Here is a 14,110-nt window from a genome sequence, read left to right on the forward strand (position 1 = left end):
AGTCTTCAGAAATCCTCTGGTCAGTCTGTTTTAGAAACAAAAGGGAAGATTTGCACTGAACAAGTTTTCTGTATTTGAGTCCCCTAGAAAAGATGACATAACATTTTAAAGAACAGCATAGCAAACCCAGTAACCGTAGACACTGGTTTTTCAGCAGAAATTCAGGGGTCATTTCATATAGAAACTTAATTGGAATCCAGAAATAGATGTATCCGGTTTCACTTTATAACAATTAACAAGTTGAAAGATTATTTTAAAGAAAACTTTGAAAAAGCACAAGTTACGATAGTAACTGCCATCATATGCAAAAGAACTGACTCTTAGCTATACTCTAGTTAGAGAGAGTGTGACCTTAGATGACTTGGAATGCATCTGGTCCTTTATTTTAAATATCAGCTAAGAACTTGGATAGAGTGATAACACATGGCTTGTGAGCTTGTGAGGTTCACTTATACCAGTGTTAGAACTACTAATCAGAGGGTGGCCCAGCAGCTTGCAGGATGAGAGAACATAGTGACCTGGCCTGGAGCTGCCTACTGCATTGTCTGTGAGTGTTGCTTAGAGAAGGGCCATAACTCCACAGAAGTGTTTGCTCCAGATATGTCCAGAGGAAGAAATGATTGTGGGGATGGCAGCTTCATTATGGAAATGTGGGAAATGACAGTCTGTGTGCAAGTTAACTGCCACAGCAGGAGCCAGTCATGACATGGGTGTTGACATGAGGCAGACAGAATTGGCCTTAAGTCTGTGCCGTCTTACTCTTGCTCAGGGTATCTCACTAAGTCAGACCATGTTGGAGTTGACACCTCCTAGGTGCATGTAGTATTTGATGGGAGCCACCACTAAGGCCAGTGACCTCCAGGGAGCAGTGTCTTTTGGTGGGTGTTGCGTTTGGGTACAGCTGTCCTTCTTGCCTCCTTCTTCACACTCTAAGTTGCATTTGAAGGGAGCACCACACACCTGGTTCCTGTTGGGGAGACAGAAAAGAACCCCCTTAGTGCCTGTGCACACCCATATCTGATTGGGCTTTGAGAAGGACTTAGTGAGCTCCTCAGTGACTCAGCCCGCTTTCTCATCAGCTGCCCCTTAGCGTGGCATTCATAAACAGAGGAAGCAGGGGAGGTTGTTGATGTTTGCTGTTGGCAGCTTAGGGGGCCCCACTGTGCTGTGGGGTCTCAGGTTGTTGAGTGTCCTGGGAGGGCAGGGGTTAACAGGTTGTTGGAGCAGCAACTTAATCTACCACTACCTCTTCCTCCATTCACCAGTAATCATCAGGAGCCCATGGTGGTCCAGGTAACTTTCTGGTTACTTGGAATATAAAAACTTCTGCTTTGTAAGCAGAAAGCTTGTTCCTACTTATTCTTTTCTTTCTTAACAAATAAGAGGGTATCTTCCACTTTCTCTGAAAGTGGCATTTACCAATTCTGGACCTTAGCATAGTGGACTGCCTCTGCCTGGTCAAAAATACATCAGCATTTTGAATCCAGAGCAACTACAGGATATAAAGTTAGCTCCTCTCAGTCCTTCTACATAGCCAGCAGGAGTTTTTTTATCTTTAAAGAACAGTTCACTGGGTTATGGATGTGGTTTGTTGATTTTTAAAGGACTGGGTCCTTGCCTATTTCTCTGTTTTATCAGCATAGCAGATAGATGATCTGGGGGTGAAAAGAGCCTCAGGCATTAAATTGAGGATATTATAATTATCACCTAGTACCTGTGAGACAACAATTGCATTTGAGAAATCACCAGGGGAAGCTTACAAAAGTATTACCCAGAGTCAAATAGAGGCAGGCATGAAATCATTCCTGTTCGTCATTTTGCATTTGAAGTGATAGCAGCGAGGCTACTCGGCTTCCATATGATCACTTTTCAAAGCGCTGCTCTATCAGATGGACATGTCCTCTCTCTGTCAACACTAGTGACTCATTTAGAACCAGAGAGGAGCTGATGGTCTGCACCAGCAGCGCTCCTTTAATGGTGCACTACCACGGCCTCTTCCCTCATGTCCTTGTGTCCTAGCACAGGAGCACTGCTGAGCCTGACTCCCAATGCCATTCCTGCTGAAATTAAATGCAGGCTTCAGTTGCAGGAGAAAAATACCTTGAAAACATGAGGTATATTCTGACTATAACTTACTTAGGAAATATTTCTAAGCCATCAGTAATTGATGTATACCTGACAAATTGTATAAGCGTTGTACTTAAAGTATATAGAAACAAAATATAAATTTTCTGTTTGAATGCCACATGCTGTTTGGGTAGTTATAGTTTCTATCCACAAAGACTCAAGGGCAGAGGTCTATAGGTTTACATTATAAACAGCGTCACTTCTTATCAGATAATAGTTTTTCAGTCGCCTCATCACCAGAGACTCTAACTGTGCCACTGCATTCTGAATTATAGGTGTGATGAACCAAGGAGTGGCCCCTATGGTAGGGACTCCAGCACCAGGCGGAAGTCCATATGGACAGCAGGTGAGTCTCCTGGTTCAATTTTTTAGAACTCCATAGAATTCCAGTCATTTGCTCTCTCAAAGTGTGCAGAGAGTATCTTTTTGCCTCACACTGTGGTCCCATGCTCTTCCAGGTGGGAGTTTTGGGGCCCCCTGGGCAGCAAGCACCACCTCCATATCCCGGTCCACATCCAGCTGGCCCACCTGTCATACAGCAGCCAACCACACCCATGTTTGTGGCTCCCCCACCGAAGACCCAGCGACTCCTCCACTCAGAGGCCTACCTGAAATACATTGAGGGTCTCAGTGCTGAGTCCAACAGCATCAGCAAGTGGGACCAGACCCTGGCAGGTAAGGACAGGCCTTTCCAAATAAGCCTTTGTGAAATACACATTTCCTCCCAGTCCTATTACTGCTGTTGGCATAGTAGATCATAGGATAGATACTATCTATTTTCTCAGACAAGTAAAATAAATTTGGAGCTTGTATATCGACATCACACACAGATTTTTTTTTGTTGTTGAATTTCAAAGCTTAGTTTTGTCATAAACATCACCACCTTTTTTTAAGGATATTCTGAATTGTCATGATTTTGGGGTGGGCGCATATGGCTACATTTGGATACATTAAAAATTATTGGAAAACATGTTCTCTTTAGCCTGTCAAGTAACAGTGTATTTTCAGTACATATTGAAGTACTTGCCTCATTTCTAGAGAGAAATTTGGTAGCTTCTACTCATTTTTCATTCCTAAACCAAATTTGATCTTTTATTTCAAGATTAGTAGATATGTTTTCCTCTTCTTCATATGGTTACCTTTTTAGGCATTTTTGTTAACATTGAAGTAATTATTAAATGTCAAGGGTGGCTACAACCAAATATTAATGGTTAGATGTTTGCAATTTTTGTGTTCCCATTCAAGTGAAGAATTGTTAAATTGTGCAGTTCTTTTCTGAAGTCATTATAAATTAGATAATTCCTGAAATACAAAGCATGGAGGGAAACGGACTTTGGCCCAGTGGTTAGGGCGTCCGTCTACCATATGGGAGGTCCGCGGTTCAAACCCTGGGCCTCCTTGACCCGTGTGGAGCTGGCCATGCGCAGTGCTGATGCGCGCAAGGAGTGCCGTGCCACGCAAGGGTGTCCCCCGCGTGGGGGAGCCCCACGCGCAAGGAGTGCGCCCGTGAGGAGAGCCGCCCAGCGTGAAAAAGAAAGTGCAGCCTGCCCAGGAATGGCGCCGCCCACACTTCCCGTGCCGCTGACGACAACAGAAGAGGACAAAGAAACAAGACGCAGCAAATAGACACCAAGAACAGACAACCAGGGGAGGGGGGGGAAATTAAATAAATAAATAAATCTTTAAAAAAAAAAAAACAAAAAACAAAGCATGGAGCAGCAACGAGACATCCTTAGCAAGGATATTGCCAGTAGGTGATTTCATACTAGAGTGAAGTATTTTTCTCAAAAACAAGATGCTTAATGATGTGAGAAAGTTGCTTGGAAACATTCTGCAAAGTTAAAATTCAAAATATTTAATTCTTTGTTTTAATAAATTTATCAGACTTTAGGACTGAGAGGGGAAATTGTCACCTAAAAATTCGTATCTGGCTTTTATTTTCAGCACGAAGACGCGACATCCATTTGTCAAAAGAACAGGAGAGCCGCTTACCCTCTCACTGGCTGAAGAGTAAAGGGGCCCACACCACCATGGCGGATGCCCTCTGGCGCCTTCGGGATCTCATGCTCCGAGACACCCTCAATATTCGCCAGGCATACAACCTAGAAAACATTTAATCACACCAATTCCGTTTCTTTTATAGAAGCATAAAGAGTTTTGTGGAACAGTAGCCATTTTAGTTACTGGGGGTGGGGGGAAGGACAAAGGAAGATAATTTTTATTGCATTTTACTGTACATCACAAGGCCATTTTTATATGACACTTTTAATAAGCTATTTCAATTTGTTTTTGTTATATTAAGTTGACTTTATCAAATACACAAAGATTTTTTTGCATATGTTTCCTTCGTTTAAAACCAGTTTCATAATTGGTTGTATATGTAGACTTGGAGTTTTATCTTTTTACTGTTGCCATGGAACTGAAACCATCAAAGGTTTTGTCTTGACTTGGGATTTTTAGTTTAATTTTTTTTTATATATATATATATAAAATAACAAAATGGGGGGGATCCACAGGAGTTTACAGATTAGATTGTTGACAATGAAATGTGAAATTGGTCCTAGTTTACATTTTAGAGAGGGAAGTATATATGTGTCTGTTTCATGTGCCTGAATATCTTAGGCCTCTTTCCACAAAAGTTGTTGCCTACAGGCTAAGTGAAGTGCTTTCTTTGAAAGGTTATTTAGGTTGTAGATGTTTGGCAGACACAGGCCAATTTGCTATATTAACTCTGAAGCTTGCTACAGAAATCTGAAGTCAGTGCTGTGCATCCTCCTGCAGCAAGTGCCCCTCCCAGACACCTGGAGGGAGAGGGCACTTTTTCTTGTACTGCATTAGACATCTATGGTTTCAATTATTTTTGCAGAAGGTATGCACAACCCTGAATTATATTTAGTCTTGGCAGGTAAGTTTAAGGGTACTTTTGATCTTTTTATAATGAGCTCACAATTTATGCCCATACATGTTAGATGGTTTAAAATTTTAAACCTGACACTTTGAAAAGCAATGATGTTCATCTTGAAGAAAGCATTGAATTGTGCATATGGAGGCAATGTATTTTTAAACCTAACACCTAACCTAACATAGGGAAGGCAATGTGTAGCTGGATATGAGTTGCATCAGATTGTGAAAGGGTAGGATGCCTGCATATGCAAAAGTTTTTTCACTCTTTATTTCCTCATCGGATGTAGCTTTTCGTTTCTTCCAAATTTCAGGGTTATAATTCTCAACCAGAAATTTAAGTCTTTCTAAACCATTTTTTATTTAGCTTATACTTTAGGATTTCAGGAGCTAAGAATCATAACTTCAGAAAATGATCACTAAAAAGACCATTACAGATCCCAAACACTTGGGTTTGGTGACCTTATCTTTATGACCCTAGAGTAAACATTTGGAGGCAGTGTATGATGCTCACTCAGGTAGGAAGTGTCAAACATAGAACATTACTTCACGTGGATATGCTTTTGAATCCTGCTTCATTGTAACAGGGTGGTTGCCATTGTGGTTGGAGCTTCTGCTGCTGTTTTAAGTTGAGTGACTCTCAGAGGATACTTTTTAAAATCTGGTATGAATCAATACCCAGATGTTTAATTACTATTCTTACTAAATCATGAGAACAAGAGTGTAGAGTGGAAAAGGGGCTCTTGTATCTAGACACTTTAAATACACGAGGCCCTTGTAGCTTAATTGCTTATAGTCGACCACTGGATTTCAATTTGCATCAAGTATTTTAAATAATTTTGAACTGTTTAAAATGTATTGCAGTAATATGTTGGTACCTTAATGTTAAACTGAATCAGATAAATCCTCGGTTCCTAGTTATTTGGGTCACTGAATCATCATGGACTGTATAATACAATCAGATTCTTATATTTTTAGACATCCTTGAATTACACCAAAGAACCTGAAATTTAATTTTGGCTAAGTTATTTATTTATTTCATGCATTCATTTTATTTCCCTTTTTAAGGTCTAGAGGAGATTCTTTGGGGAGCCTCTAAAAACTCTTCACTGTGGGCTACACGGGGCATTAAGAAGCGGGCAAACTCCTCCTTCAGGCTCTTCCCCAGCACCATGAGGGGCTGTAGGAGTCAGAGGCCCAGCCAGGGGCTTCCCAAGGCAGTGGAGTGCGGGGCCACTAAGGCCCTGACCAAGTGTTTTTGTTTTAAAGAACTCTTTATTTATTTGAGAATCATGTCTTTGTGTATTAACTCAGAGAACACCAATTAATATTTAGGATATGATTTGAGGTCAGCCATCTAGAATTCCATCCCTAACTCCAAAAACAGAAAAACTAAAGTCCTGGTTTAAGAAAGTACAAGTAAATTATACATCTCTTCTTCATGAGTTTTAGGACCTGTAGTGATGTGGCTTAGAAAGTATAATGCCTAAATGTTTTTAATTTGTAAGTTCATAAGTTCACGTGGAGAAGACATTTTGGGGGGAAACCTGTAGGTTTAAAATAGTATGTTTGTCAGCCAACTGATTTTAAAAGCCTTTAATTGCTTTTTTCTTTCTTTTTTTTTTTTTTTTTTTTAACCCACGCTTCCTATGAGGAAGAATCGAGGGGGGATGCTTTTTTGTGTAAAATCTCCAAATTGGTGTTGATTTTTCAGCTTGAACATTTTCAGGCCTGATTAAAACTTATTCTAATTTCTGTATCAAAAGGGTTTAAGTGGTAACTAGTCTTATAACATGTATGTATCATGTTTGTTCATCTAAAGCTTTTTCATCCAAATAAAAATGGAGTTTGCAAAGTGATTTGGATTAACCAGGTTTGGTTGTTCTGTTAAAGCTTGTGTCACACGTTTCAAGCAGATTACCTGTAAGCCCTGATTTCATGCTGACAGGGATACAGCTGCCATTTTAAGGGAAGAGAGCGCCTCAGGTGGAGGTCACGGTCAGCATTGAGACCCCCTGGTTCAGGGCTCAGGCTGTGTTAACACAGATGAACTGCAAGTAGTCAGACTACAGCCTGAAGTGCCCAGGCCATGCCTCTCAGGCTGGCAGTCGAGGCTTTCCTACCGCTGCCTCAGCATGGGCAGAGATGCAGATTGAAGCTATAATTGAAGAGTTAAACTAAAATTGAAGAGAAACTTACTGAGGGCAAAAGGTGAGGCAAGCATGTCTTCTATCATAAATCAGTATAGCCTGTTTCAAATAGCTTATCTATGTACAAAGAGACGGTGGCCCAGGTCTCTTTAACATGTCAATAAGCTCTTAAAATTGTGACCACACTTTTTAATAGAAAATGTTGATAAAATCAACCAACTGTTTTCCTCTAATATCACTTTGCAAATCCCTGTGGTTCTATCCTCCTGAGCGTTTAGGGCTGAACCGCGCCACCTGGACACATGAGCATATTTTGAATGATCATTGGTGTCTAGTTAAAAATTCTGGCTGAACACAATGTGCACACAAAGAATGCTGAGTATTAATTACTCCATTTCTTTTTAGTATGGAAATATGCTTGGTCAGCTGAATGAACGTTCAGAACTGACCAGCTTAATAGACCATTTCTTTCCCCAGAATAGATGTGGTATTCATGTCTTGTGACTGCATATAAACATGGCAAGCAGTTCCAAAAATACACATTGTGAAGGCTAAGCATCAGTATTACTTTACTAGGAGAGAAATTGCTTTGGAAGACACTGTAGTCTAAATCTGTTTTGTTTTTTTTTAAGAGAGGTAATTGATTTAGGTAAGACTTCCAAAATAGGGCTGCTAGATAAGAAAAAGAGCCCTTATTTATTGAGTCTTTACTCTGTGCCAAACTTATCAATTCAGATAATAAAGTGAAACTCCAAAGCCCACGTTCTTTCCCCAACATCACTGTGGAGATAAGACTGCCAGCAATACGTGCTAATTAGATTTTCATCATTCTAGAATAATGGCTGTCGTTTTTAAATTTGGGGTTATTAAAATCTTTTGTTTTGCAGCTAACACTAGGGGGCACTGCAGTTGTGAAATCAGCTTATAAGAGCACTACTGTTCTTTTCGTTTTAAATTGAGTTCCCTTAAATAGTTTCAGTGTCCAATAAGTGAAGTAGGGTAGAGCCATATTCCTAACAGAGAGAATAAAAATGTTTTCAGGCCAAGTTAAACGGCTTGCACTGTTAACAACAAAGATCAGTACTTAACTCTATAGCATCCAAACTCATGTGATTTGGACAAGCATCTTCAATTTAATACAGTAATTGCTTTGTCAGGCTACTCACCTTGACATTTCCTGGCTTAAAAAGTTTGTTGTGGGGAACGAATTTAGCTCAGTGGTTGAGCACCTGGGTTCAATTCCTGTTACCTCAAAAAAAAAGTTTGTTGTTCTTAACTAAATCAGCACTCTAATGGAAAATGAAATGAAAAAGAAAACCCTAGGGAAGGTTAACACAAAACTCAGGCTAGTGGTCCCCTCCATGGTGGAGGCAGGGGGATGGGCCAGGAGAGGAACACAGGGTAATGTTCTTGTTCAGAAGGGAGAGGATAGTTCTATTAGTGTTCAGTTAGCATGCTCTGTAAAAGTGTTACATATTCTCTATATGTCTCAAGTCTTATTTAAACTCCTAAAACTGGGAATAAAGCCACAGGAATGAGAGGAATACTTTGTACCCCAGTTTTCACTTCTTACGCAGCAGTCTCATCAGCTAAAATGTCTCTGAAGTCAGGCTTACTAGAACTTTTTAGGTGACCCAGCTGTGCATCAAACCAGGATGAGCCTTAATTCTCTTCCTGGTCTTCATACTCTCCTGGTAGTGGCTAGGAGCTTGCTCTAGGCGCTGCTTTCATGCATCCTGAATAGTCGTTCTTTCTCTACACTGAATTGATTCTAACACAGTAAACTAGCTTAAACGAGGGGGAAAATCCATAGAAAATTTTAGAAATACAAGTGGCAGAGATCATTAATTTGAGGATACCTTATGGCCTTAAAACATCTGCTTGCTTTATCAGCAGTAGTTAGGAAATACTTTGACACTTAGTCTTCTCTAATATATAGATATTTTCTTGTCTGAAAAGATGTTGGATGTGATTATGCAAGCATGGAAAGATGCTTTTGCTTTTTCTTCCAGCTGAGCCAAACTAATTCTGGGTCGAATTGCAGAATATTTCCCAATAGATTGATTCTCTGATTAAGTTCAAGTGTAGGTTCACTTTCTTATACAAGGATCAAATGTTTTCTTTAGCATCTGGTTGAAAGAGCCACTTACTCAGAAGAATGTGAAGGCTGTCACTTGCAGTCTTCCTGGAGATCCAGCCTTCTTAGGCAGGGAGGGGGTTATTTCTGTTCACAAGAGCACTTGGCACGAGTAATAGGCAGATACTTGGGAATTCCACCACCCTTGCAAAATGCTTACAACTTGGTAATTGGCAAAATTTAATCTGCATAAGTTATTTTGTGTGGAATTATCTGATTAAAATTATCTTACAATGGGTAAGCTCTTACTTTTATGTCCATGATTGAATCTGAATTCTGCAAAATAAGCAAGGTTATTGTTTGTTGCCTAGAAATAGTTCACAAACATTTCAGCCTGCACTGAAAAGCATCCTGGCTCTTCCCTGATTTAAGAAATAGTTCATAGATTAGGGTCAATGGTATGTTTTAGAAGGAAATAATTTTCCCACAAGTGTTGTCCAGTAGTGACTTAGGGAGTAGATAAGCAGACTGCAAAATTATAAAAAATTCTCTGCAAACTCAGTTCTTGGGATCCTGTAGAGCTGCTAAAGACAAGCTGTGTAAGAACAAGAGATCTGAAACAGATCTAAAAAAGTCTTATTTTTAAAGGAGCTGGAACCAGTAGTGAAATTTAACATTCACTTTATTGAATGCTGAAGTTCAGTCTGATGCATCTTCCAGCCTTCTCTGATACTGTCTCTCTGAGGCTTTTCTACGGTAGACATCATCTGTATCAGACAAAAATGTTGCTTAGAATTTTAAGAAACTGAGGGATTAAAAATAAAAATATTCAGATCTGAGTAGCCCAAGCAAGTCAACCAATATTGCTTTTTTCTGAATAATCTCAACATCAATGTTAATAAATTTAATTTAAAACAAAAATGAGTTAAATGACGACTATGTTAACGGAGCTCTGGGCTACAATAGCAGGTTAAGAGTCGGTGTCTTGAAGGGTAGGGTCATGTACTGGCACACCTCTTAGCAATATTTTAAGACCTGTCCTTGCCCCTCACAGTTTCTATTCTGTCATTTGACTGTCATTGTCTTCTCTTCTGCATTAGCATCTGCTCTCCATCACTCCCCTTTGGTCACTGAAAACTGGCATTTGACCCAGACTCCTTGACCTTGCCCTGTCCCTTATTTCCAGACAGCAACACCCATGAGGATGAAGCACCAGCCTCCTTCACCTCCCTGGCTTCTCCAGGCAACTTCTGCCATCCATTTGCAGTGTCCCTGTGAAGTAATAAATTCAGACACACTGCTCTCTGACAACCCTACCACCCTTCTATCTCTCTGTCCTTGGACCTCACCAATTCCTTCCCCAGACCCTTGGCCCTGTTGTCCTTCAGTCCTCTCATTCTCTTCTTGCCCAAACCAGCTCAAATTCCTTCACTCTCATCAGTACCTTAACTTCCTCACACACGCTCAAAACTCCAACCACAGATGAAGCCAACTTTCTCCTTTCTCTGTGCCTCACTCAGCTTATTATGCACTGCACAGCCAAATGACACATCTAACTGGGTCCACTGTGATACCTGAGATTGTTTCCTGAGCCATGACCTTGATCCTTCTTCACCCATCCCAAATGGCCATAAATATCATGGAAAAAAGCCATCAGTGAAGAATTCTCCAGCTAAACTTCCAAGGGCTACTCTTAGTGCCATGCTCTGATCCCATCCTCTCCCACCTTCTCAAGGGCATTTTTTTGGAGGTACCAGGGTAGCTCCAGCTTCTGTCCAGTCCTTCTTTCCCCATCTACATTTGCAAATCCTCAAGTCTCTCCCTTACCACTAGAACTTTTCTCCTCCATGGAGTCAAGCTTCTTGAATCTCCTGTCCTGTGTGATGGTAACCCTCTTGGTTTTCCTCCTTGCATCTGGCTGTTCTCAGTCTCACCTCATATGTTGGGGGTTTGACTCCTTTAGCTTCCATCACAATTTGCTTGTGACTGACCCACAAATTTAGATCTCTGGCCCAGATCTGCCACCTGAGCTATAGACATCTCCACCTCAGCACCCCAAAATGGAGCCCAGGATGACTCCTGTCTTGAAGAAGGGTACCACCCCAGCCCTCCCCCATCTCCTCAGTCCAATCAGTCACCAAGCCCTGTCAATTCTACCTCCAGGAATATCTCCACTCCACCTACTAAGCATTCCTCCTACCCCCACCCTAGACCAAGCCACCATCTCAAACCTGGCCAGCCAGTCATGAAGTCTGTATGTACCTGCCTATCTCTCCACAAGGAACCGTTCTCCACATGTTAAACCACTGCTCAAAACCCTTCAGTCCTTTGGTATACATTATTGGTAGTCCAATCAATTTGGGTCCTGCCCAAACCTTTTCCAACCACTTTAACCCTCACTTTGCTCTCGTGCTTCAGTCCGTCAAACACCACATACACTTACCAAGCCTCCATGTCTGCTCTTACCACTAACATGATAACGCTTTCAGCCCCACTGCAAAACTCGCGTGACCACCTGCTAAATCTTCAGGCTCCAGTTTATACACTAACTCCTCTGGGAAGCCTTCCCTAAACCACCCAGTCCAGTTGAGGTGCCCAGCCCAAGACTCCTATGCCCGGTTCCCAGTAGTGATCACACAATCTTTATGAGGTTTCTCGCAATAGAGGTCTTCCAGTGGGGTCCCTCTGCCTTATTCATATCCTCCCATTGGTGTGCATTAAATGTTCATGAGTGTTGGAACAGAATGTAAAGCACTAATGTAACAATGAAGGACTTTCGCCCTTTAAAGTCGGTGTTAATGAGCTAAATCAGACAGGCCAGCTTCCTCTAAAGAATGTACCAAAGAGGCCAGGAGGACTGGCCTGTAGCCAGGAGAAATTTCCCTGGGTCCTCAGGAAGCAGCCCCTTCTAAGGTGATGTGGGCAAGTTTGTTCCTCGGCAACTAAACAGCGTCATCCGCACGGGCAGGGAGGGCAGGCTTGAGAGGAGGCTGGTGTGGCTGGAAGCATGTGCCCTCCCCTCAAAGCAAAGGGAAGGTCTCAAGGTTAGCGGCCAACGTGCCTTTGTCGACCCGTTTACACGAAGAGTCCGGGCGGTCGAGTGCGCCAAGGGACGGGAACCGCGCTTGCCCTTCCCACACGGGCGGGACGGCTCGGCTCAGGGACGCTCTGGGTGCAACGAGCGTCTGCGTCGGAGAATAACGCCAGGAAAACGGGTCCCCTGCCTCAGGCCTTCCTGAGACGGAACGGAGGCTGCTGCCCGCACTTACAGAAGGTCTCCTGGCCCACGCGCACTTTGATCATGATCCATTCCATCGCTCCTCCCAGGACGAAAAAGAAGGGCAGGAACCTGTAGACGCCGAGTCGCTGCTTCCCGGGCACCCGCTGCAGCACCCGCCTCACCTGGGCCCTGGAGAACATGTCCGGCCGAGGTTGTGGGAAGGGCTACGGCGGAACCACGCGGGACCCGGGGCTGCTTCCTGCCACCGGGCCTGAGCGCCCGGATGTGGCCGAGGACTCCCGGGCCGCCGCGCTCGAGGCCCACCGGCCGCGCGCCCCGCGCCCTCCGCCGAGCCCGGAGGGCGGAACTTGAGCCGGAGGCGGCTTCGCCAATCCCCGTGCGGCGGGGCACGCGGATCCACCAATCAGGGTACGGAGGGGTGCGCATGCTCTGTGAGGCGGGACCGGCCCGGGCGAGCCTGCGCAGGCGCCTGGGCTGAAGGCGGGGCGGCCCCGGGGGCGGGTCCGCTCACGTGGCGGCCACCCGGCCCGCCCCCGGCCTCCCAGCACTGGCCCGTGCGCGGAGCTGGCGACCGCGCCCCCTGCCCAGCCACCGCCATCTTTTCCCCCAATCCCCTTTTGAAAGTGACGACCCTCTCTGATGGACTAAACGTGTCCTGCGCCCTATTCCAAGAGGCAATTCCTCGATGCCCTGCATTTGATTCGTAGACGTGACTGGTGACTAGACTAAGAATAGAGGATCTGCTATGCATTGTCGAGGACTGAACTCTGCAGTTATCATCACACAAAGTCCAAGTAAATGTTTGCAACAGACAACCGTAAAGTTAATGAATGCCATCCTGTACAGCAGGGGTTCTTAGCCTTTTTTTGTTCCACTGATCCCTTTGCCAGTTGGGTGAAATGAATACTGCTGTGATTTATTTATGCATACATTCACAAGTGAAGGACATGCTAGATTTCAGTTGGAGGTCAGCAAAAATAAAGATAATGAATCGATGTTTTTCAATTCAAGCTCACAGGCTTCTGGTTAAGAAAGAACCCTTACTGTACAGGGAATGGCACTTGCAGGCGCTTTTCAGGCTTTAGCTCTTCGTTCACAGAAACATTCACAGAACAGCATGATAGTTCAAGAACAAGGGCTCTGTTAGCAGACCTGCACCCTTGCTCCACAGGCACTCCCTTAGCTCCCGGCTGCCTCAGGGCACTAATCTGTAAAATGGAGCTAACAACAAGTACCTCTCTCCTGTAAGGCTTTAGTGAGATAAGACGCATATAGCACTTGGCATAACGCCTGGGGAATAGTAACGGCTCAGCTGGCATTCATTAGCCATAATATAACGGAGATAATCACGAGCCTGCGCCGGTGGCTTTACACCATTCCGTACACACACCCCAGCTATTTCCAGCCTGCCCGCTCTTCAGATGGGGAACCGAGAAGTGGCTAAGCCAGGTGGGCGAGCCCCGACTCCAGAGCCTTTGCTGCTCGCGGCCTCCTGGGCTGGCTGAGGTCTGTGAGATATGGCACCCCGCCTAAACACGCACACGCACGGACGGAGGACCTGGAGGAGCAATTCTGAGACGGGAGACAGACGTATTAGACAATCTAAGAAAATCC

At 43.6% G+C, this 14,110-nt stretch overlaps 1 protein-coding gene and 1 long non-coding RNA gene across 7 annotated transcripts in view; one reads left to right on the top strand and one right to left on the bottom strand.

Moving 5' to 3' along the window:
- PBRM1 (polybromo 1) overlaps positions 1-6,887 on the top strand; it is a 196,262-nt gene extending 189,375 nt beyond the window's left edge. For 4 of the 6 annotated variants that reach the window (XM_058292602.2, XM_058292600.2, XM_058292603.2 and 1 more), the window contains 3 exons: positions 2,403-2,473; positions 2,586-2,802; positions 4,072-6,887. In XM_058292602.2, coding sequence (XP_058148585.1) covers positions 2,403-2,473; positions 2,586-2,802; positions 4,072-4,244 — 461 coding nt within the window. In that variant the 3' untranslated portion in view covers positions 4,245-6,887. The remainder of the gene's footprint in view (positions 1-2,402; positions 2,474-2,585; positions 2,803-4,071) is intronic. The other 2 variants (XM_058292596.2, XM_071213615.1) reach the window with 1 other exon arrangement.
- On the bottom strand, positions 50-12,658 carry LOC131277573 (uncharacterized). Its single transcript, XR_011648199.1, has 3 exons — positions 12,525-12,658; positions 4,120-4,229; positions 50-967 (listed from the first exon to the last, which is right to left on the bottom strand). It is a non-coding gene; the product is annotated as an uncharacterized lncRNA (long non-coding RNA).
- Positions 12,659-14,110: the final 1,452 nt, after the last annotated feature.

This window comes from Dasypus novemcinctus, unplaced genomic scaffold, assembly GCF_030445035.2.
Source record: "Dasypus novemcinctus isolate mDasNov1 unplaced genomic scaffold, mDasNov1.1.hap2 scaffold_157, whole genome shotgun sequence".
In the NCBI taxonomy this organism is placed as follows: domain Eukaryota; kingdom Metazoa; phylum Chordata; class Mammalia; order Cingulata; family Dasypodidae; genus Dasypus; species Dasypus novemcinctus.